The 25,110-nt window shown below is 46.5% G+C and overlaps 1 protein-coding gene across 6 annotated transcripts in view; it reads left to right on the forward strand.

Moving 5' to 3' along the window:
* Ge-1 (Enhancer of mRNA-decapping protein 4 homolog Ge-1) overlaps positions 1-25,110 on the forward strand; it is a 222,399-nt gene that overhangs the window by 29,148 nt on the left and 168,141 nt on the right. For all 6 annotated transcript variants that reach the window (XM_055063694.1, XM_055063698.2, XM_055063697.1 and 3 more), the window contains exons 4-6: positions 587-692; positions 22,566-22,765; positions 22,956-23,096. In XM_055063694.1, coding sequence (XP_054919669.1) covers positions 587-692; positions 22,566-22,765; positions 22,956-23,096 — 447 coding nt within the window. The remainder of the gene's footprint in view (positions 1-586; positions 693-22,565; positions 22,766-22,955; positions 23,097-25,110) is intronic.

A 25,110-nucleotide genomic window follows, 5' to 3' on the forward strand; every position in this document is an offset into this window, starting at 1 on the left:
TCTTGTGCTTGCTTATACTTAGTCATATCTATTTTGCATCAGAATTTCACTACACTTGTTTGAGTAAATATATGTAGCTCACAATAAAATTGCAATGAGAGCAGTTTCCGATAACATAGATGAGCTTAAATACCATGTTGGTGGTTGACTTCAAACTACAGCTTCTAACGAAATTCTGATAAGCTTGACACATTCTGTGGTACGTAGGCTCTCTTAGATGTTTTAAGAGGACTGCTGACGTCAACAATAAATATGCTTTTGTGTTTTGAGCATGACATGAGAGGATGTTTAGTCTGGAAAAAAATAAATAATAATTTATGACCTCAATTCTACAGTTACAGCATACCCCTTATTGTTATTAATTTAACAGTTACTTAACATTTTGTTAATTATGTACTAGCTTTTATCACACAAATACTGCAAGCAAACATTTTCTCAAGTCTGCTTAAAAAAAAAAATCTCAGGCTCTTGTTGTATCGTATATTGTATATTTTAATTTTTGGAGGGACAACATGAGATTGTACTGCATTCGAAATTTATGCAGTTTTAAAGTCAAGTTTGCTCATTGTAAAGTCTTCACTTTCAGGTCAAGATTAAAAATATTGTCGACTATAGCTGGGAACTGAAATATAACTTTGGAAAGCACATTTGCCTGCATATCTCTGGGACATACCTTGCATATGCTCTGAGAGGTAAGTAACTGTCATCCATTGTCTTTTTCTTTAGGAGGCACAACTGAAAATAATGCAGAGCTTACAAGTGGAATTAGAAGCATAAAATGTAAGAGGGGATGGTAAGATAAGTGGGTCATCTTGGTTTTAGCATTTTCTTGTAAAAGCTTCTGCATATGGTAATCTGAAATTTTGTGCGATTAATAGGGATGCCATTTTGCTTACCATTCAACAGTTTTTTTTATTGCAGTCTTTAATAGTGTCTGTCAATATGCATTTAATTTTTTGCCTTTAGATTTCAATGTACTTTTTCTCAAGCTATTCACAAGTATGACTAAATGGCAGGTATATTCCGTATCAAGCTGCCTTCAAGCAGAAGTTCATAAAGTTTGCTTTGTTCAAGTATCGTCCAAGAAAAATCAATTGTTTGCACTTGTCGTTCACTTTTCTCCCAGTGTTCACTTCGGCAGTATGACAAAGAATGTTCTAATATTTTAGGTATGGGTTGTTGGCAATAGAATTTACTATAAGCTGGAAGAGTATCACGATACAGTTGAACCCACTTATAACAATACCTCTTTTAACAATGTATCGGTCGTAGCACTGAAAAGCTGCAGCACCGTCAAATTTTGTATGTTTTCTATGATTAAATAACCTGCTTACTATAGTGCGCCCATACCGCATTATTGGTTATAACAATGAAGTCTGGCTGGGGGTGACCATGCAGAAAGGTAATGAAATGTGAAGTCCTTCAAACGAAAAGGGAAAAAATCTCTGCCCCAGCACTCCGTACAGATGCTTAACCAGTGAAGCTGAAATGTGCGGCTCTGGTGTTTATCACTGGGTTAAAGGGACACTAAAGGTTAATATTAACTCCACGTGGATTGTTAAAATACCATCCCAGAAACCTCGAAACGCTTGTTTCATGCGAAGAAGAGACTTATTGTAAGAGAAAATGCGTTCTGAAGCGTCCGCGCACCTCTAGCGCAGTTCAAATCGCCCGCCCTCCGATCGAGGAGCTGGGACGTTATGGTCTCATAGTGACGTTGCGCTGTCGGTGAGTAAAACGGCGCCCGCAGATGGCGCTATGGCTTTTCTGCGCAAAAGGCAAACGCGCGGCCAGAAACAGAGCCAAGACAGAGCCGACAGCAGCGCGAAAGCCGAACTATGGTGGCTAGCGGAAATGAAAGTGCGCGACGATAAGCTGGTGCTTTATTTTATGACGCAAACTTCGACGCTCGTTGCAATGGACGACCCTGACAAGGACACATTGGCTCACGATGCTGGGCTTGACTTTAGCGATTTAAGCACTGATGAACGCGACCTGCTGCTGAGGGCTCGCGCTGCCGGCGTCGTTGCGTACTACTGCGTCAGCAACTGTATGTCATGGCTGTACATATTCGCACATTTATAGCTTTTCCTTCGTGAGAACCAAATGCTTCGACCTGCTGTTCTTGCGCTTTTGAGAATGCAGGCAAGACCGGCGGAACAGCGCTACAGGAAAGCATTGCTTTGAAAGGCACTCCACACAACTTCAGTAAGTCAGCGTTGAACTTGTAATCCTCTGGACGAAAGTGCAGCTAGCACACTATGCGATTTTTCGGCTCTTTGCCAATGCGCTGTGGCAGAAGTACGGCACTTAACCACTTTGAACGGAGAGGTTCACTCGTTGGCACACAGTGATAAGTAGAGTGAACTAGAAGTAACTTTCTAGTGCACTATAGTGATAAGTAACGTTGGATTCGCCGTTGCAACTGCCCTTGGCCAAGTTCCGCGGACCGTTCGCGCATCCCACGACATCACATGGACGTGGCATTCTCGCTGCTTGTTCCAAATGCAAGTTTCGCGAGCGAGCAGAACCAGTGCAGCACGACACAATAACGAAACAACTGAAACTCCAAAGCACGCGTGGCGCAGAGTCGAGCGATAACGAAACCTTTCGACCACCCATACTACTGAAGGGTAACGTCAAAATGTTATTTTTTTAGAATCGAATAGAAGTAGACAAGTACCATTTTCTTCCGTCTTATAATCTAATGAAATGATCTTTTTAATACGAGTAGTTGAGTACTAGTGACAGAAATTATGATGAGGAGTGCCTTCGTCATCGGGCTAGTACCGGAATGTCGCTGGGGGGTCTCAAATGGTGTCATGCATTTACCTCAATTTCTCGGTTACTAATATACACCGCAGTATATATACACCGCAGTATATATACACCGCAGTATAACTTTCTACGGCACGTTTCTAAGACAACACCGCATTCAATAGAAGCCAACAAACACTGACACCAAGGACAACATAGGGGAAATTACTTGTGCTTAATAAATGGAATGTAGAAACGATAAGTTAATGGAAATTAAAGTGGATGAAAAAACAACTTGCCGCAGGTGGGAACCGAACCCACAACCTTCGCATTTCGCGTGCGGTGCTCTACAAATTGAGCTACCGCGGCGCTGTTTTCCCAACCACTTTCTTGGGTATTTATGTGCACTAGTAGAAGCCTGGGAGTGTTAGCCAGCGCCACCACTCACAGACCTTGACGGCGGACGTGGAACGTCCTTGTTGCCGCAGGCGTCACGAGAACGTGATCTTTTTTGGGTGAAGGCAACTCACCCAAAACAACCGGCAATATTGATGCCTTCAGGTAGCATGTGTGGGTTTATTGACCAGTTGCCTTGTTTATTGACCAGTTGACCAGTTTATTGACCAGTGACCGGTAGCCCGACTTAAAGTTCATGATAACTCCTTGCTCGAGGGGTTGCACAAATTCAGTGAAGTTTGGTGGCAAGAAGCATAGCTCGATGTTTTTGAGCACAGCGGCAGTGTGGTGGGCTGCGCAGTTGTCCAGTACGAGGCATATCTTCCAGTTCAGCTTGCCCAGCTGCTTGTCCCACTCCCGCAGCCATTGTGCGAAAATTTCTCTTCATCCAAGCCTTATGGTTGGACACATACCTCACTTGGAGCTTTCGTTTGTCTTTGAAGCATCGTGGTCACGCACTTTTGCCGACCACGAGGGCCTGCACCTTTTCCGACCCATCCATGTTGGCACAAAGCAACACAGTTACGCGGACCTTGCTCTGCTTACCGCCCTGGCAGCGTTCACCTTTGAGGGCTAAGTTTTTTTGTGGCAGCATCTAGTAGAACAGGGCTGTCTCACCCGTGTTGAACAAATCCTTGGCACTGTATTTTTCTAGCAGCTGTCCAACGTTTGTCTCCACCCACGCCACTGCACCTTCGCAGTCGACAGACTGCGCTTCCCCGCTGACAACCCTGCCGACGATGTTGTGGCGCACCTTGAAAGGCTGTAGCCAGCCGACACTCGCCACAATATCGTCGTGCCTCATGATGCACGCGAAGTCCCTCGCTTGGCGCTGCAACAGTGCCTCACTCACAGGAGTGCCGCTTGCTTTTGCATCCAAAAACCACTTGAAGACCGCCTTCTCTACAGCTTCGAAAGCAGAGGCTCACAGCTTCTTTCTGTCGCCTTTTACACCACGTGCGACAGCACTGGTGACAGCTTCTTTGCTGCTCAAAATCGTCAACAGCGTGCTCAACGCTGTGCCTTGTGGGAGATACGCGGTTCTCCTCCGTACTCTTGGGACAAAGGAACGACAACACTGTAGTGCAAACAATCGCAAGGGCATTTATTGCACCTTTCATAGATCAATGCCTGCTAGCCGAGTTGCTATCCCCAAAACATGCCGATGGGCGCGCGACAAATCTAGAAGTCCGACTTACCGCGACTGCATTGCGAGCGAATATGTTCGCCCCATGCTGGATCCCAACGCCTGGTCGTTCGCGTGTACGGTCACGCCAACGGTGGCACGTTCGAAGGCGGCCACGCGAGGCGGTCTCGCAGAAGCATGGTCGCAGCGCGCGCGGAATGTCCACGCTGTTCGCCGACCCGCCGGGAAAGACCGAAGCGCCTGTCTCCCGGCGCCCAAGTAACCCCGCCGCAGCGCAACACTAGCGCCATCTCTCGCACTGCGCTTCAACCACTCCGACCGCCGCGGGCGCCAGGTCACGCGACGGGCGAAGCCGCCCTGCGCGAGACGAGCTATGCGGGAAAACTAGATCTCAGGGGAGGCGTGAGAGTTACGCATCCCCACATCCCCCCAACCTTAAATCACTACATATTCCGGCGAAACATTTCACACAGTCTAACATCAACACGTGCTTCGCGAACAATGTGGTACATGCAACAGTGGCCGTGCCGGGGAAATGTCCACACGCTGTCTATAACATGCGAGCCGACTATCCTAGGGGTACACCGCTGGCGTCCGCCGGTCACAGCAGCAGCTTTGCAGACAAGACGGCACGATTCCAGGCCAGGACTCCGGAAACGACGACGCAGTAGTCGGTACGAGCAAGTGTCGCTCGCGCCGACGCGCCCTGATGGCAAGAGCCGCCGTAGCTGTCGGTGACCGCTGGCTCCTTTGTCCGCCGCCGAGGGTTGTGAGCTGGATGCAGGAGGCCGCCGAAGTCGCTGCGCCGAACTGGCCACAGCATCACCATCGCCCGGGGTGGCTCGATCGTAGTCCGGAGCAGCAGCGCAGACGATGTGCAGGTGACAGCAAGCCAGGGGTGACTCCATTCACGCTGCGTACACTTCACACACTCGGCAAACACTAAAGTAGTGCAAGGGAGAGGAATTCTGCATGCGCATCGCCCACGTGGTACGATGTTCGACTCGGCTAGCAAAAGATCGGGCGGCTACTCAGTCGCTAAGTTCACGTGAACGAAGCTCGCTTCCTTGAGTCGAACGAGTAATTTCAATTCGTGCGAGGCTAAATAGAATGAGGGAAGCAAATTGCAACGCCTCAACGCCACGGTCCACCAGGTTGTGTCCCTCCACGTGCGACAAGCAGCTTCGTAAAGCCTTAGGCCTAAATCGTCGCTACCCTGACAACAACCGGCATCCAAAAACAAAACCCAAAATGAGCGCAAAACAGGCAGCCGCGAGGAGACGTCAGCTCTGTGAGGTGGTCCTACTCCGCTCGGTGCACACAGCATCCGAGTTGACGGCGCCCACCGTCCCAGACGGGTGTCGGAGCGCCCGGTGCCAGGCCGCAATACCAGTCAGCCCGTCGTGGCACCCGTGGCCCGCGGCCACCCGGCTCCCAGAGCCGCGACTTCATCCGAGTCAAAGAGATAGAAGAAGCTATTTACATAAGAAATTCGGACCACCCACGAGGCTTCCGTACTCACTCGCTTCAGGCTTGCCACTGCTCCGCGGGCGCTCAGCCTCGCTCTCACAGGATGCAGACCACGTGGCTCTCGTACTGACGAATGTCATTAAAAAAAACACTTGCGAAAAGGCTTTGCATGTTGATAAGTTCAAACAGACTACAGCCACCGTCGCCTCGCTCAAGAAAGCACGCCACCGACGCTAGCGATCAAAATCCACGCTAGGCCTACGCTTCGGTTCAAACAAAGGTCTTGAACGAAGCAACACTTAAAATTATCGTCCGATGCCCCAAGAGGTCCACGTTGGGCAGCCAGATGTGGGAGATAGGGGGTTCTCCTCCGTACTCTTGGGACAAAGGAACGACAACACAGTAATGCAAACAATCACAAGGGCATTTATTGCACCTTTCATAGATCAATGCCTGCTAGCCGAGTTGCTATCCCCAAAACATGCCGATGGGCGCGCGACAAATCTAGAAGTCCGACTTACCGCGACCGCATTGCGAGCGAATATGTTCGCCCCATGCTGGATCCCAACGCCTGGTCGTTCGCGTGTACGGTCACGCCAACGGTGGCACGTTCGAAGGCGGCCACGCGAGGCGGTCTCGCAGAAGCATGGTCGCAGCGCGCGCAGAATGTCCACGCTGTTCGCCGACCCGCCGGGAAAGACCGAAGCGCCTGTCTCCCGGCGCCCAAGTAACCCCGCCGCAGCGCAACACTAGCGCCATCTCTCGCACTGCGCTTCAACCACTCCGACCGCCGCGGGCGCCAGGTCACGCGACGGGCAAAGCCGCCCTGCGGGAGACGAGCTATGCGGGAAAACTAGATCTCAGGGGAGGCGTGAGAGTCACGCATCCCCACAGCCTTTTCTTTTTCTTCACGTCGACTCCATGGCTTTCAGCATAGCCACCTTCTGCTCGATTGATATCGTTTTGCGCTTCCGTTTGCCATCGTCAATCTCCTTTCTGGCGGCAGAAACGCGTACAAAAGAACCAATAGAAACACTGATATTGTTGATGCGCACGGAGGCAACGACAAGCAACAACAAAACCGCAGTCGGTGCCGCCCCACGCACGCAGCGAAAGAGCAGGTGGGTCCACTAGTTCCACGGGAAAGGGGAGGGTGGGAGATGCGTACGGGAGACGCGAACGTTGCGCGCTATAAGAAATTGATCTGACGGGTACCAAAATGGTCAGCAAATGCTCGTTGTGGAAAAAAAAAGGAAAAGAAAAAAATTGCTGACGATTACGTTACTTCCTAATGCGAAATTTTGAGTGCAGTTCTATATCCGTTTCGACTTTTCTATGTACTGAGGCAAATAATTCGAGCAAGACGTGTGTGCAGTTACTTTTTATTCTTCACTTCAAGAAAAACTCCACTCCCAGTTCTTGATTGTCATGAAGGTAGCTTTGTGGTCGGAGAAATAGATGGATATATGCTAGACTTGCTGCACCAATGCCTGGTTCGGCGTAGCGCACCTCTGGGTTCTGGCGGTGACGGCGCTGGGCCTCTGCTTGGGCAGCTCGATCAACAACAGCGGCAGATGAACCGGTTGTCTCGCTCATGGCTCGGAAAGAACTGGCTGAGAATAAATTGTTACATAGGCAGACGGATTATGTTATAATATTAACCGTCTGTGAGCCTAGGCCAATCAGTCCGGTGCAGAACATTTCGCACCAGCCGCCGCAAACGGAACGTAGCTTGGCGCTGCTGCCTCGCTTATCGTGAGGTTGCAGGAGGCAGCGTGTAGGCGCATAGGAACGTTGCACGATGAAGATATGGCAGCGGCTGACTGACGCCACTGATGCTTCTAGCGAGTCGACTGAAGGTGGCTTTGCGTTTCGGCTTGGAAAGTGGGAACCGTGACCCGCTGATACTGAGCCGGCGCTTTGTCAACCGGAGAACACCACGCGCTCTCGTGCACTCTCTGCCACGGAGGAAAGGATGGGGAGAAGGGGTACACGCAGTGGCGAACGGTGGCGGCTATGCGTTTCGGCTTGGGCAGGAGCACATCATCGAGATTAAAGCCCTTAATCCAGATCAGCCGCCTTGGAGCCGGCGCTTTGATTGCTGCCGCGCATGGGTGGCATTTTAGGAGGAGGGAAGAGAGCAAGGCTCACATTGTGCGTGAGAGATGGCGCCAAGAGTGCGCGCAGCTAGAGCAGCGCGCTAGCCCAGACTACCGAGCTGGTAATGGTGAGGCACGACGGTGCCGCGAAACGCAGGAACAAGCGCCAAAGAGCTGCGCTCTAAAAAAAAAAAAAGGTTCGTTATACTCTTTGCGACGAAATTTTAGCTTTGTTAAAACGAGGTTGTCAATACATGGGCACCTATAGTAGTTTCAAGGAGAACCACGATTGCTTCGTTATATCCCATTTCGTTACCACGAGGTTTTACTGTATACAGTGGAACCCCGTTTATACGTTTTTCACCGGACCGAGGAAAAAAAACGTAACAGCCGGGAAAATGCAACAGTGAGGAAAGCTCCGAAAATGAATGAAAAAAGTGCAGCTTCAACTATAGACAATTTATTTCCACAAAGTGCGCTTAGAACTTAAAAATAAATCTAGAATGGTGGCTTGCTGTTTCTTTCACTCGCTAGAAATCACCACACGTTTCTCAATAGCCTGGAAGGCCGCATTGCTGTCAGCGTCGCTGTGAGGTGCGACGTACTTGCGGAGGAGGTCCAGAGCCGCGACGGCTTCTCCAAAGCTAGGATTTGGCAACTCCCTGGCATCATGCGGCTCGTGCTCCTTGTCGTCACCGTGTCACGGCAATGGCAACGGACGAAGGAATATCCGTGGGAAATGTTGCCCTCTTTGGCGTAATCATGCTAACGTGCTAACGATTGTTTAGTATTGCTGCGGAGCGCGCGCGTCCGAGCAGCCCGGTTGCGCGCAGCGCGGCGTGGTTTCGCAAGAAATGTAAACAAGAAAGGAGAGCTGGCCCGATAGGCGGAGCAACGCCATGAGCAACGCCAACTTCCGGCTTCCCTTTAGCTACAGCTTCACAAAGAGTGACGTCAGGGCCTCTCCCGAGTTTCCTTCCTCCGTGAGTCGAGCCGTCCAACAAACCATGCGGTGACCGTAATCATAGTGATGATAGTGAGAGCATTTTACACGAATGGCCACCTAGTGGCGGCCTCTCGAACTGGCGTGCAGCTTCTTGCAGCCAGTTCCATAGCCAAGCCCGGTCAAAACTCGTCAAAAGCCAAAATGGCGGTTGGAGCGCGTTGCCTACTTTAGCCCAGGCGGGTTCGGGTTGCGACGCATCATGCGGGAACGTTTTCACAACTACTACGTAACATCGGGGTTCCTTATACATTGGATCCTATGGAAGCTATGCCGGGACCGGATAAAAGCGACGTAGCAGCCGGGAAAACGCAGCAGTGAGGAACGTAACAGCGGGGTTCTACTGTACGACAATTACACGAAGGAAGATTACACCACTGAGAGGACTCGGGCTGTGAAATTGAACTGTCTCCTACTATGATGTCTTGTATATACCCATATAATGCCGTCACTTCAGGGATCAATTCTTCGAGGTCACACAATGTGTCTTCAAGTGCAAGAAATATATGTGGGGTTCAGAAAGCTGGTCGGGCCCCCCCCCCCCCGGAAGAATGAACTCTCTACCTATGGGCATGTCCATGGTTTGCCTCCCTGCCTTTGCCTGTTCAATTGTCCGTCTTTTTCTCTGTGATGTTGCGCTTTCCTTTGTCGGTGGCCTACCTGATTTCTCTCGGGACATTACGAAATGAAAGAAAGCTAGCTGGGCTGGTTGCAGGTAGCTCTTTTTGGATTCGTGATGCGTTGATTTAAAATGTACATGTCTTATCTAAGCGTAAATGACGGCGATATAGGCGAGGTGAGTTACGGTAGTTCGTGGGTTTTGACTAACGACGCACTTCAAGCAGCACTTTAATCTTGTGCGCGTTTGCGAACCGGAGTGAAGCGCAGGAGGGTAACATGCCTTCCTGAAATATGAAACATTCGGAATAACCCTTTGTTCGGCGGTTTACATAAGTCAAAGGCCCATAATACGGACTACCTTCAGGTCAGTATATGCTTGCAAAGGGGAACTCGGATGAAACATTGTCAGGCGGATATTCTTTTAATTATTATAAGGATATATTTATTGAAATTTCCTTCCTTGTTATGAGGTGAAAACTGACTAATAAGCATTTAAATTATCTTTATTCTTAAGACATCATATAATTCTAAGGGTGCTGTCTTTTACAACCTCATCAATTAAAAAGTAAGTTATGAATAATAAATTATTTCATTATATGTGCAGTTAAATGCGCACGCAAGAAATGTACTAGTCCATTTCCCAGTATTCGCTCAATGAAGATGTAGCACGTCTATACTGTCACATTGCAGTGACGTGAAGAACAAGGCAATTCCAAAAGAGTGAGTCACGAATCTAACTCATTATAAGACGAGCTTGCGTTGGAAAAAAAATTAACACTCAAAGCAGAACGATGGCTGTGCGCAAGGTAGTGCTTCCTCTGAATCTGATCTACTGATCAAGGCATCAGATCTTCAGACTGGAATGCTTGTACATTGCAGCACGAACTCGGATGTTCAGATGTCATGGAGAATGTACACCAGTATTGGCTTCATGTGCGCAATCTGATTAGATAACCATCTTTGCTGTTGAATCCGTGACAGCATTCTGGACATTAGAAATATGTGCTGGTGCGGCTTGAGCTAACTGACAACTTTGGAACAGTGGTTTGATGCTAAAGAAAGCTCACTCAAAAAAGAAGAAAAAAAGTGTACAGTTGCTTTCAATATTAGCTAAAACTTGGTGCTTGTGGTAAAAAGTGGCCCCAAGAATGCACAGCAGGATCGACATTCCAAAAATTCAAAAGCTAAACACTTTATGATTACTGGTATTTATTAAACCAGCACTTCATGTGTCAATGCCAGGGGCCAGTTCCACCACAGGCACTGTGTTGGAGCTCGTATTTCACGTGACTGTATGTATGTCAGCATTAATTGTCACAAAATCACCGTAGTAAACCCTCGTGAGGCTTTGGTCTTTGAACTAGTTGATGTTAGATACTGGTAAGTTCACTGGAATGGAAAGGGACCGGTAAAAACACATTAAAAAAAGGCATGGCATGTGCTTGTGCTTGGGTAGATCCAAACAATGAATAATGCACTGGATTGAAAATGAAGCAGCAGATAATTGCTCGTTGAGAAGACCGATAAACATACAGTGCGATGCAACTTGAACTATGTTATTGCGATTGTCTAAGACTTCATAAGAAAAAAAAAAAAAAATCGTCGCGATGGCACATTGCAACTCACTGTAGGCGTCGAAGTCCCTATAGCTATAACAAAATTATTTTTCAACGGCTCTGATAGGGTCCATGCAACAATTTTTGCTTGTGTACTGTCAAATGCACATATGCTGCGGCCTAACGCTCACAACATGGTGTGAAAACCCGCTCGCAGCGAAAGCGACACATTGTGCATGGACATGTATGCAGACGTGCATTTTGTCACTGCAAACCCATGTGATCGCTGCATTGAGGCTTCATTCTGTTATGCTCCATTTAGTTATACAGACAGCTTGCTATAAGAACATACTTCGCATAGCTTGCCCTTAGTGACTGCCGACTTTTCACGCAAGAAGCCAGTGTGCGGGACTCCATCGCGGCGACCGCGTGCTATGGGCATTCACTTTACGCATTCCGTAAAGAGGTGGTGTCTCTAAATCATTCTGTTCTTTCTATTTGCCCAAGATTATTATTTTGACAGTAAAACTTCCTTCGTTTCGAGAGTATCTACAGAAATGTCCAGGAGGGCACCCACGTGGTGTTTGTTATTGTGTGCGGACAGCAAACCCAAGACGAGCGTGTCGCGTTATCCCTCATACTACGGAAGCAAGGCGCTTCGGACAGATGGCGACTCCGTAAGTCCTCGTCCCCAATACACTCCCACTCCTTCCTTACTTCCTTGCAAAAACATACGCGTGCAAACAGACTGACACTCGCTCTGCAATTGCCGTTCAAACTCCAGCTGTAATAAATCACCTTAAGGTTTAAATTTAGCACTTCAAGTCAATGTGCCCTCTGCCGAGAGGGCCAAAACCATTTGCTCCTGTCGTGACGTAGCTGCCCATCCCTGACCAAAACACTGCTTTAACGCACTATCAATGTTCCGACTACAAGTTCCATAAATGCGTATGTTGTTAGAAAGGACTACCCTCTCGGCGCAGTCAGTTGAAACTTGTTGATACTCAGTCGATATATTGAAATAAAATTTTAAAAAATTTGTCCCATTCATTTACGCATGTGCATTGCCGTGAAGCTCCACAGAATGGTGAAGCTGCAACGTCCAGAATACCCGAGTACCCATGTCCATGCTACAAGGCACAATATTTTTTTGTCTTCCTTTTAGTGTAACACAAATACAGGTGCATGCTTCTTGTTATGTTGCCCAAGGAATAAAATCTGATAATAAATGTGATGACTTAACAAATGAGCAACCCACTGCTGCATTTTGGGAAGTATAAATGGAAAATATAATATTTGAAGAGCACTCCTGAAGAAACCAAAACCGAAAGCAAATATTGAATTTTGTGTTATGGCCATTTGGTGGGAGACTGTCGAACTAAGATCTACGTGGCGTGAAAAAAAAATCACGCAGCACAATATCGAACCACTTCCAGCATGACATGGCATGAATGATGGTAGTGATTAAACCATTCAGCCACTGTTTCCAATGCTCCAGGAGTGATACGCTCGAGTTTTATATATACCACGTGAATTTGCACGGCTGTGTTTCAAAAATCGCTTTTGGGAACAGTGTAAGAAGTTAACTAACAAAGACAGCAAGGACAACACAGGGGAAATTACTTGTACTAACTAATTGAATTAAAAGACATGATAAATTAATGGAAATGAAAGTGGATGAAAAAACAACTTGCCACAGCTGGGAATGATCCCACGTCTTCGCATTACTTGGGCGATACTCTACCAATTGAGTTACTGCGGTGCCATTCTCCCATCCTTTTTCTGGGGTATTTATTGTTACTACTAGAACTAACCCTGAGTGTTTGCCAGTGCCACCACTCGCAAACCTTGGCCGTGGATGTTCCACATCCGCTGCCATCCATTTGCCTACGCCATGTGTAGAGAGTTGAGATAGGCATCAACCGAAAGCTGAGTCTCCAGACCACATACACTGTAGCAGCTATTATGATAGCAGCCATAGTTTTTTCACAGTTACCTTTTTTGTCTCGAAAATCGAGTACAAATTTTTGTTGTTTCCATAGGCTTCCATTGCTGAATCGTTAACCAATCTGGGGACGAAATTCTAGCTTTCCACAGTGGGATCATTGCATTTGTCTCGTGTGGATTGTCTTGTAGAACATGTCTGTCAGCTGCCTTTTTCAATAATCGACCTGCAGGTTTAATTATTTGTGAAAAAGCTGCTTGTTGCATTTACAACGCACTAGTTTCGTGCCGCGGCCGCTTGGGGCACTATGTGGTACGTGTCCTGAAAAGCTGGATAGGTGAAACACTGTCTGGTGTCCTTTCCAGGATCAGCCTGGAGCCATGGCGCTTGTGCTTACTGTCAGCTTTCTCATGCTCGGAGGCGGTGTGCTGTACCGATATGAACACCACTGTACTTGGTGATTAGGACATTACCCGTTTCTCTAGTGAACAATATAAGGAAGATGGAGGGTTTTCAGGAGACATCCTCTGTGTGTGGTGGTCTCCCAGAATGATGCAGTGTTCTCTGACATGTAGCTGCATGCTACAGTGTACTGCCCTCCATGCTGCTGCCAGTATGAGTAGGACTTTTAGTGTCAATAAGTCGGCAGTACCGGTGTAAAAAAACCCCGTTTTTTTCCTCCAACCACCCAACCTCGAGCTCATCACCAAGTTAGCAACATGTGTTGAGAAAGTTCGGACGACGGCGTGGGCCCGCTAGCCTCCGTGTGACGCCCCAGTAGCATAGTCCATAGAGTTTCATACAATCATTACTAGAGCGAACTCTGGCACTGCGATCGTTGAGCCACCATGGGAATGATAGGTAGTACATGGATTTGTCTCATCTTCGTACTTCATCTTCGTGGATTCAGACGTTCCTGTGGCTTTGTTTATTTACGCTTTATGTGTCTTCATTGTCTTAAATTTCAAAGCTACCTGTACTTTTCTAAGGGCCGAATGCTCCACAAACATGCATGATTGCTACTAATTGCAACTGCCCAACCTGTCGAGGTGGCGAAATTGAAATGTGCCAAGGGTCTCAACACGCTTCCTTGCCCGCAAAAAATTTATAAGGCCGTTCTATGGTGCTTGTCGATGCATGCGTCCGTGGCGTAATGGTTTCTATACTGGGCCTCTGTGCTAGAGGTCCTGTGTTCAAATCCTGCCGTCTTACAAGTTTAATGCCTAATTATTTGATAGAGCGTAAATTTGTCGTTTTCAACATAACAAAGTCGTAGAGGCATTTTGAAGCCAGAAGAACGAAGCTTAGGCAAATCTATGTACTTCCCATAAATTCCCATGCTGGCTGAACCGCCCTGATTGCAGCTCCCACAGATACTAGCTCCAGAGTTCCCTTTAGTAATTACTGTATGGAACTCTATGGCATAAGCCAGCTTCCAGTTTCGAGCCGCATAGGCGGCGTAGACTAAGGCACGACTCTCAGTATGACGCCTAATTCCGAGACCACAATTCCCAAATCCAACAATATTGTATATAAAGTTGTGTTTTTCAATAAATGCAAATACACTGAACATAACACTAAAGTATGCGGACAAAATATAGTAAAACATTATTAACTAAAACACTGCTACCTTGAACTATTGGATAATCTGAACAATTTTCCTGATGACGTGTCAATTCCATGTGCTTTTTAAAACCCCTTATCTCAAAAAGGTTTTGCTCCAGATATCTCGAAGGCTCAAGTGTGAAAATAACAGGGAAGCCACTACCCATAGGTTTCAATTCTTTGTGTGCAACTGCGGTATCGGCAAAAGAAAACCTAATTCTGCAGCCACAGCAATTTATTATTAACAACATCAACAAATTTAGCATGTGCTTTCTGGTTGCGCAATTTCTTGTAGGATGCTAACGTCACTGTCGATGACATGGGCTTCTTCCACACATTATGCTGTGCAGTCGAAGGTCATGTCAGAGAGAGCAATCAGTGCCCTCAGCAGCCATTCTTATTTCCCCCATAAATAAGGTAACGACACGTGACTTCCACCAAACTTCCACCAAGGGCAACTACTTTGCTTTCCTGCCCTTTTTCACTTAAAGCCGAGCACAGCTCTGCAATTTGCGCTGTGCAACCAGTGCCCAACCATTGCTAGTTTGCCCCATGATTGAGGGAAAAGAATGACACGAGTTCCACAAAGCTTTGCAGTGTATCTAAGATTTTTGGGGACTCTTTTGATATCACATTTCGCACGCTACATGCATGTTGCCTAGGAAACAGGGTGGCCATGCTCCCCGCTCTATCTTTCCCCATTCTTTCTACCATTGCTTGTGTGCAGGGAGTCAAGTTGCTGAGGCATGGAAGATTGATCAGTTGAGAATATTACTGGCTTTTGTTTTCATGATTTCATTAATCTTGAAGTTCTGCTTATCTGGAAATTTTTTTCAGTATATACAGCTTCTAGTATTTGAAGACCATTTTTGTGTCACCCAATGCAAGCCACCACCTTGGGCCACCTTAGGCTGCATGGTCCAAAGACATTGCACAGAGGTGTAAAGATACTGCTAGCCTATGCAAGGGGGGCATTCGATGTATCAAGATTTGTGAAATATCAAGAACCATATTGCTATGCAGCACTAAATGGACAAGTTATGTAATAGAGTTGCTGATGCTCAGTTTTGATGTTGCTTTTTCTTCATGTCGGATATTTGTTGTGTGTTAGGATGCCTGCAGAATGAGAGAAGGGAAACCGAGGGGCTTGAATTTTGTTAATCATGGCCATATAAAGCCAACAGGCAATGAACCCAAAGAAAGCATAGGGGAAATTAGCTTTGGCTGGAATATAAATGTAGAAAATAATGAACAAAAGGGTCATGAAAGATAACTTGCTGCTGGGTGCAATAGTCCAATGATTCCTGCTGGAAACATTGGACCAGAAAGGGTAAGAGCATAGGACAACATTTTTTTTGCACTTGCTTTAATGTGCTAATAATCTCAATTATTATCATAATCCCACATTACTGCTTTAGTCCGCTTGAGTAAATTAAGGCACCTATAAATTTTCTACAAAACTAGGTTTTAGAAAACTTTTTATTTTGACTGTGCGTTCCAAACCCACATTGCTGAAAGCCTGAAATTGGGAAGAGGGTGAGTGCAAAGAAGGCCCCTGTGTTGTTCCCTTCCTCTAGATCTTGGAATTTTCACCTGTGACCACCCACTGCCATTTCCCAGGGGCTATGACGTTGCAGTGTGTTGCGACACCACGGACCCGAGCGCACGAGGGTTGGACCCTCCCGCGTGTAGCCGTGCGCGGCTTAGCCGTGTCCGGGGAAAGGGGGATCCTGGGGGTTGAGCCGATGCCGGGTGTTTGGACCTTTAAGGCCCCCCGGCGGAGGCAACACACCTCTTTGGCCTCTGCTTCACGTAGACGGCACCCCCGGACTGACCCACCCGGGGGAAATCGGTAGTTGCCTTTTCCTGTCTCTCGCTCTCCCTTCAACCTTCGTCTTTCCCTCACTTTCCATCTTTCCTGTCTTCTCCTAACTTCCGCTCACTTCCAATTTTTCCAGGCAGCAAGGGTTAACCTTGTGTGAATAGCCAACCTAGGTTATCTCATATTTGGTTATAGTGATAACGTACAGCTGGCGCTTACAGGACCTGTTTTTACAGTCCCTGTAGCGTCCCCTTGTAGGGCTCCACAGTGGGTGGTTGGCGTTATTGCCGAAAATTACATTATTCTATGGCTAGTTCCTTCCCTCCACTTCCTGATCGCCCTCAGAAAAGAGGGCGCACCGATGAAGTTTTCCAGTTCCTTGGACGACAAAGACAAAACTTCCCACGTTACCATGTGATCCACTCAGAAAAATCAGAAAAACAAGTACGAAACATTTCCCCTTTTCTAGTTTCCAAGTCCTTAACTGATGTCCTTGGTCCAGGCTACAAGGTATCAAGGCTGGCAAGTGGTGATGTCCTGTTAGAGCTCCATGATCAGAAACAGTACGAGAAGTTGCCCAGTCTAGTATCATTTGGAGATGTTCCATTAACAGTGACTCCACACCGCACTCTCAACACCACCCGCGGCGTTGTCTCGGATGACGATTTGCTCCAGCTAACAGAGGCTGAGCTCCTGGAGGGCTTCAGTGATCAGAATGTTGTCAATGTGAGAAGAATTAAGATAAGAAGGGATGGAAAAGAAATACAAACAAAGCACCTGATACTCACATTCGGTTCAAGTATTCTGCCCGAGTCTGTAGAGGCCGGGTACATCAAGCTCTGTGTCAGACCATATGTGCCAAATCCCCTAAGATGCTTCAAATGCCAGCGTTTTGGCCACAGCTCGCAGAGCTTCCGAGGCCGCCAAACATGCGCCAAATGCAGTGCCCTTGAACACGCCACTGAAGCATGTAAGAACTCTCTACACTGTGTAAACTGTGACGGGGATCACGCCGCGTACTCGCGGTCGTGCCCCTCCTGGAAGAAGGAAAAAGAAATTGTGACTATAAAAGTAAAAAAGAATATATTGTTCAAAGAGGCACGAAGGCGGGTAGCATACCTGCCAAAGAAAACCTTTGCCGATGTGGCGCGTCAGGGGGCAGCGTCACAACAGCCTCCGGCGGCTGTCCGACCCACAGTCAGTGAGTCGGCAGTCACGCCATCTGCCCCCACGGTGGTTGCAGCTAGCGCTGCTCCGCCAACCAAGCAGACGGAGCCATCGACCCCGAAGGTGGGCGCAGCCGAGGCTGCCCCAACCTCCGAGGCCCCCTCCAGCGCTGGCAACGGCCAGCGCAGCCAAATCCCTCAGGGAGCCCCATCGACCTCCGGGCTGGTGGGCGCAGGGGTCTTGCCCTCCAAGGCGGGACTCCCTCTGAAAACCTCTCGCTCGCAAGAGCACTTGTCCGGCGTCTCACACGAGGCAATGGACACTACACCTGTCCCCAAGGCGCACCAAACGCCTAAGGAGCGTCGAGAATCGCTCGAACGCTTCAAAAAGAACAAAACACCTATTACAGGGCCTCGAAAGGGCTCTGTAATCTAAGGCATCTTTCCGTTTCCGTAAGCACAGCACTAATTTACATTAAATATGGATACACAAATCATACAATGGAACGTCAGAGGTCTCCTTAGAAACCTTGATGATGTACAAGAACTGATCCACCAACACAATCCAAAAGTGCTGTGTGCTTCCTTACCACCAGCCATATTGTATTCCGTCTATGTGGACGACATTCAAATAGGCTTCAAATCCTGTAACCTCACAGTATGCGAGAGACAGGTACAGCATGGTTTGAACAAGGTGTCAGGGTGGGCAGAGAAAAATGGTTTTAAAATCAATTCTCAAAAGAGTTCTTGTGTGCTGTTTACAAGGAAGAGAGGCCTTGTTCCGGATCCTTGCTTACAAATGTGTGGACAACAGATACCTGTAAACAAAGAGCACAAATTTCTAGGTGTTATACTTGACAATAGACTCACTTTCGTCCCACACATTAAACAACTCAAAGAAAAGTGTCTGAAAACAATGAACCTAATGAAACTTCTATCCCAGACTACGTGGGGTAGTGACAGGAAGTGCCTTATGAATCTGTATAAGAGCCTCATCCGGTCACGATTAGATTATGGTGCCGTGGTATATATCTCTGCCGCCCCAAGCGCGCTAAAGATGCTAGACCCGGTTCACCATCTAGGCATCCGTTTAGCCACGGGCGCTTTCAGAACAAGCCCGATAGAAAGTTTATATGCCGAATCAAATGGTCTCTCCGCCTACAGAGATCATACAACAGCTTTACATATTTCCTTAAAGTACGCTCAAATCCTGAACATCCATGTTTTGATACCGTTACCGATATGACGTGCGCTACACTTTTCAGCAATCGCCCCTCTATAAGACAGCCTTTCTCGCTGCGTGTGAAGGAGCTTAGCAATGAAGTGCATGTCCCACTCCTCAAGCATCGCTTAATGCACACAATCAAGCTCTTACCTCCCTGGGAGTGGCAGGTGATACAATGTGACATATCCTTTATAAAAGTTACAAAGCACGCTCCTGAGGCCGAAATCAGAATGCATTTCCTAGAACTACAGTACAAGCACTCCTGCGCAGATTTCTACACAGACGCTTCGAAGTCAAATGCCGGGGTATCCTATGCAGCAGTCGGCCCATCCTTCTCGGAATCCGATGTACTGCATCCCGAAACAAGCATCTTTACGGCCGAGGCCTACGCATTACTCTCTGCCGTGAAGCATATAAGAAGATCAAAACTTTCAAAAGCAGCGATCTATACAGACTCTCTAAGCGTCGTGAAGGCCTTAAAGTCACTCTACAAACATAAAAATCCCGTATTCAATGAACTGTATTCGGTATTATGTAAAGCGTACTCATCTAACCAGAATATCATAATATGCTGGGTCCCTGGCCATAGGGGAATCGAAGGTAACGTTCTCGCGGACGAGATGGCCACGTCAATCACATCGCAAGCTGTTAACCCTACCGCTGATGTGCCTGTCACAGACCTGAGGCCTTTCGTACGAAATAACCTGCGAAGTCACTGGCAGTGCACGTGGGACGTGCAAACAAATAACAAACTGCACGTTATAAAGCCCCGGTTAGGTTTTTGGCCCTCCCCAACAAAATCTCGGCGAACAGATGTCCTATTCTGTCGCCTCAGAATAGGACACACATTTGGGACCCATAACTTTTTACTCATGGGAAACGATCCTCCAACCTGTGGTAGATGCGGTGAGAGGCTGACCGTCTCCCATGTCCTCTTGGAGTGTCGGAAAGCCGAACCTGAAAGAAAGAAACATTTTCCGCTAGCATACCGTTATTACATCCCTCTGCACCCGGCTATGTTTCTTGGTCATGAACCGCTTTTTAACACCAAGGCAGTCCTCGACTTCTTAAAAGATGTAGTTCTACACGTCATAAGCCCATTAAATTCGTAGAGCATCCTCGCTCCAGAGGATGCCGCTGCGATAATTGTTTTAAATAGCACATGCCTCCAGGCCCTTGTGTTTCAAGGGCTCTAAGGAGGCATTAGTGCTCTAGCATATCTTATATAACCTGATATATCTTTAGACATCATATCATTCTTCTTAATTGTCTTATTGTTCATAGTACACTTCATAAGCCATCGCCATAATCTTATTATACAGATTTTACGCACTTTAGCGCTACCATTTTTAAGGCCCCTCTACAGCCACGTCACACCAACTTCATAGTACTCATGATTTCACTGCAAACTAATTAACACAGACATGGCGCTCTTTGGCCATATCTGGCCCTTGCGCCACTAAACCACACACATCATCATCATCATGGGTCCCTGGCCATAGGGGAATCGAAGGTAACGTTCTGGCGGACGAGATGGCCACGTCAATCACATTGCAAGCTGTTAACCCTACCGCTGCGGTGCCTGTCACAAATCTGAGGCCTTTCTTGCGAAGGAGGCTGTGAGATCACTGGCAACACATGTGGGATGCGGAAACGGATAATAAGTTCCACCTGATAAAACCACAGTTAGGATTCTGGCCCTCTACTACAATATCGCGCCGAACAGATGTCCTATTCTGTCGTCTCAGAATAGGACACACGTTTGGCACCCATAATTTTCTACTCACCGGAAGTGAGCCTCCAACCTGTGGTATATGCGGGGAGAGGCTGACCGTACTCCACGTCCTCCTGGAGTGTCGGGAAGCCGAATCTGAGTGAAAGAGATATTTTTCCTTAGCATACCGCCGACACATTCCTCTTCATCCTCTAATGTTTCTCGGTCCAGAACCGCTTTTTAATACAGACAGTGCCCTAGGTTTCCTCAGAGATGTCGTCTTACATGTTATTAGTCCCATGAATTCGTAGCGCCTCCTCTCTCGAGATGATGCCACTGCGATAATTGTTTTGCGTAGCACATGCCTCCAGGCCCTTGTGCTTCAAGGGCTCTAAGGAGGCAGTAGTGCTCTGGCATTTCTTATAATCGTGATATATTTTACCTATCGTATCATTCTTTTTATATGCATCTAAATTTTCATAGTACAAGTCATACGTCATCGCCATAATTTTATCATACAGTTTTTACGCACTTTAGAGCGTATACTTTAAGGCCTCTTTACAGCCACCTCACACCAACTTCATAGCAATCATAATTACACCGCAAACTTATTACCACAGACATGGCGCTCTTTGGCCACACCTGGCCCTTGCGCCATAAAACTCCACACATCATCATTATGACGTTGCACTGCTGAGCTTGAGGGCGCGGGTTCAATCCCAGTCGCAGTTACTTTATTCGATAAGGGTGAAATCGAAAAATGTCTGTGTACCGTGTATTAGGTGCGTGGTAAAGAACCCTAGGGGGTCAAAATTAATGCTGAGCATTCCACCACGACGTGCCTCATAGAGATGTAAAATTTCACAATCTTGAGGGTAGGGAAAAAAACTGGTTTCTTTCATGTTTCTTTTTCAGAAAAATATGAAAAATTGAAAAAAAAAAGACTACTGTGGCACAGCGCTATGAAAAAATGGACACATTTCTCTAACACTGAAAAGAATATAATTGTTAGGTTATTGCATCACAAAAGTCCCAGCAGAGCTTCCATGTTCAAAATTTAGGCACATGTTCACGTCAAGGCATTGATTTCACACCAAGGTGTCAAGACCGACATTTCTATCAATCTGTGTCCAATGCATTTCCACTTGATGCGTCAACGCTTCGCTGTGAAGCAGATGAAGCCTTCTGGACATTGAGGTTTAGTGCACGTACACAAGTTTTTGCATGCTATCCCCTGCAGGCTTGTTGCATAGCTTGGCATGCACATTTCCAAACTCGGACTAGTTTCTTTCACATGCCACAGAAGACGGGAGAATCTGCAGTACGTGACAGGCAAGGAGGCTCAAGGATTGGTGGAAGCAAAACCACCACGTGAATGGATCCGGGTGCTTAGCAAACTCTCAAACTCCGCTTGGTCAAATTTTTAAATAAGTAGAAAGAGTTGCATTGCAACAGAATTCTGCGGGGAAGCTCTGTTTTTGCTTTTTCCTTTTTCTAATTTTATCCTGACTGAAAAAAAAAAGTTTTTTCTCAAAATTTTCTGTTTTTTCAACCTCTTACATCTCTAGTGCCTCATAATCTAATTGTGCTTTTTGGCACATAGAACCCCAGAATTACATTCAATTCACCTCTGGCCTTTGTAAATTTTATGAACTCTAGTCCCTAAGCACTTTGGACCTACTGCTTTGGGAGTTGAAGCAAGTGTTCATCTTAACTGCGTCTGTCATGAATAGGCTTGACTGTAGTGGAACATGGAGGTGCCAGGTTCTGGAAAGTGACGCTCGCAGTATATTTCAAAATCTGAAGTTCATGAACGAAACAGCCGAGAGTATTTGTTTCCCTTCAGGCTTATACACATGTTAAATGTGATAGATTTGTGTAATTAAGCCAACAGTAACATAATAAGTTTGAAAAGTGTTTGTTGCTGGTTGATGTTTCTGTTGAATCCATTAATTTATTGTTTGTGACCCACTTTTCAGCTGCAGCTACTCCTGCGGGTGTAGTACGAGTTCTGAACCTGAAAACAGGCGAGCGCCTCCTTGTCAAAGGATTCAGAGGCCAGATTCGTGACATGGCCTTTGCCCGACTTGCAACCACAGTGATGCTGGCTATAGTGGATGAGTTTGGGACATTGTGTGTATATGAGGTTCACGAGAACACGTCGACTCTTTTGATGAAGGTGACTTCAATATTTTTGTTTTCCTCTTGTGTTGTGTTGCTTGCAGAGCTATATGGAAAAGCCCTGAAGGAGCTGGGATAACCAGGCTATTTTGTTGTTAGTCACATTAACTTTTCATCATGCGCAGCATAAATGTGAAAGGTATTTTACAATGTTGATGTAACAAGAAGCATCTTCCTGTTTCTCTTAGGTTGAGCGGCCAGCTGATGAAGAATCAAGTGAATATCGCCGTGTAGTATGGTGTCCATATGTGCCAGATGATGGTGCAAGAGGTGGCAACAGTGCAGAGGAAGACAACTCAAAATTCCTAGTGGCGACGAACCATGAAGAGGTCATTTGAGATTATCAGTTTTTTTTTCCTTTTTTGCTATATATCTGACTCTTCTTGAGTTGCAGCAGTCTTGATCTTTTGTAGCAGTGAGTATTTAGTTACCTGTTGTTGCCTCTTTGTTGAATTGAGTTAAAACCAAATTTTCTAACCTGAATCATGCATCTCGTGTTAAACTGCACATTTCCAACAGCAAGTTGTCAAAATTTGAGCACATTCTGTGCTGTAGAAAATTTGTGTTTGAATTTTTTTGTATTTCTTTTTTCAGTTCAGTTTTATTTCTATTTATTTGAATGTAGTGTCAATCTGGCAACACTAACTGGTGGCAAAATGAAGTGTTCTGCATACTGTGTGAGAAGGAAAGGTGCCCAGAGTTCTCATATTTCAATGGGTACACCAGGCGCTAATGCCAGCAGCAGCAGATATCTTAATGGCCTTTGGCTTCACCGCTTCTGCTGGAGCTTCAATGAAAGCATTCTTCTCAGTGCTCATGGGCTTCATTCTTGCAAATATTCAAAACTTTGGTGCTGGAAGTAATTTTCGGCTTCCGTAGAAACATCTTGGACATGTATCGTTGCGATTTAGTATCAACGTGAATTGTGGCCTTAGAAAGCTCTGTATTAGCCTACATAATTATATTGGCCTTCTTCATGCTGGTGCAGATGCCTAATGTGGCACATTGTGGTTTATCATCACATATTGACTTGGGTTTCATGTAAGGAATTAACTTAAATGACCATTTGATGGTTTCAAACCATTTTTCTGTGGTGATTTATCACTGCCAGTCATCATTATTCTTGGAGGTTGGCGAGTGTCCATGTAATACATTTAGCTGCATTTTGTCGTATATTCATACAACTCTGTATAGTTAGTACCACACAGTGACACCAGCTCATGTTGCTTAATGAATATATAATTTGATTGTGAAAGAAACGTTTCAGTAGATTTATAAAAAATGAGACAATGTGTATTTTTAGTACTACGTACCCATCCAGTTAGCATTCTCGCTGTGTTTTCTATATCCCGCGATATACCGTCAAAATCCTGGATGCAGCGTCAATATGGCTACCCACCACACAATGTTGCGTCTTCATCAAAAACTGTTTTTACCATAAAAAACATGGAGATAGCTACTTGGTCGCTGTAGATAGAAATTCTGCTTCTGGCATCCAGCAGTGGTAATTACAGTTTTTCTCATTTGAAACATGCCAGTCAATAATAAGGACTGACTTGAAAAGTGACTGTCCTTGAGCTACCTTCAAGTCTCAGGTGGTTCAGTCGCATGCCAGCTGCATGTCACATATGGGCGAGGCAATTCTTATAGTGCGGTGAATACGACAAAATATTTCGGTATGCCAGAAGAAGGCCAGAAACGCTGTGCTGCAAGAGTTTTCGTATGAAGCCTGCGAGCAGTCTGCTCGAGTAGACAACGTAAGCTGCCAGAGCTGAAAAAGTGACAGGCAATGAAAGAAATAAACAATTTACACTTTACGGAGCATCATCTTTCATCAAAGCTCTTCTAAATTAGAATGGGATGCTCAAGTCGTAAGAAAACTGCACTGTAATATCAGACAAATACACGTTGCCATGTCACCATCCCTGACATAGAACACAACATTGAGTTCTCGGAGTTGCCAACAAGGCTGAACGCTCCTTGTGCAGGTGCATTGTTACAGGAGCACTGCAGAAATTAGTTGTCATCCCAGCAAGGCCAGATGTTTGACTTGAGCCATATGATGTGAGATGGTTCACCTCCAAGTCAAAGAATGTACAGTGAGGAAATGTTTGGATGTAAAGGCATTGTTACAGTAGACACTGTGGGGTTCTCCTCCCGTGCTCTTGGGACAAAGGAACGACAACACAGTAGTGCAAACAATCACAAGGGCATTTATTGCACCTTTCATAGATCAATACCAGCTAGCCGAGTTGCTATCCACAAAACATGCCGATGGGCGCGCGACAAATCTAGAAGTCCGACTCACCGCAACCGGATAGCGAGCGAATATGTTCGCCCCAT

Source organism: Dermacentor andersoni, chromosome 1 (assembly GCF_023375885.2).
Source record: "Dermacentor andersoni chromosome 1, qqDerAnde1_hic_scaffold, whole genome shotgun sequence".
NCBI classification, from domain to species: Eukaryota; Metazoa; Arthropoda; class Arachnida; order Ixodida; family Ixodidae; genus Dermacentor; species Dermacentor andersoni.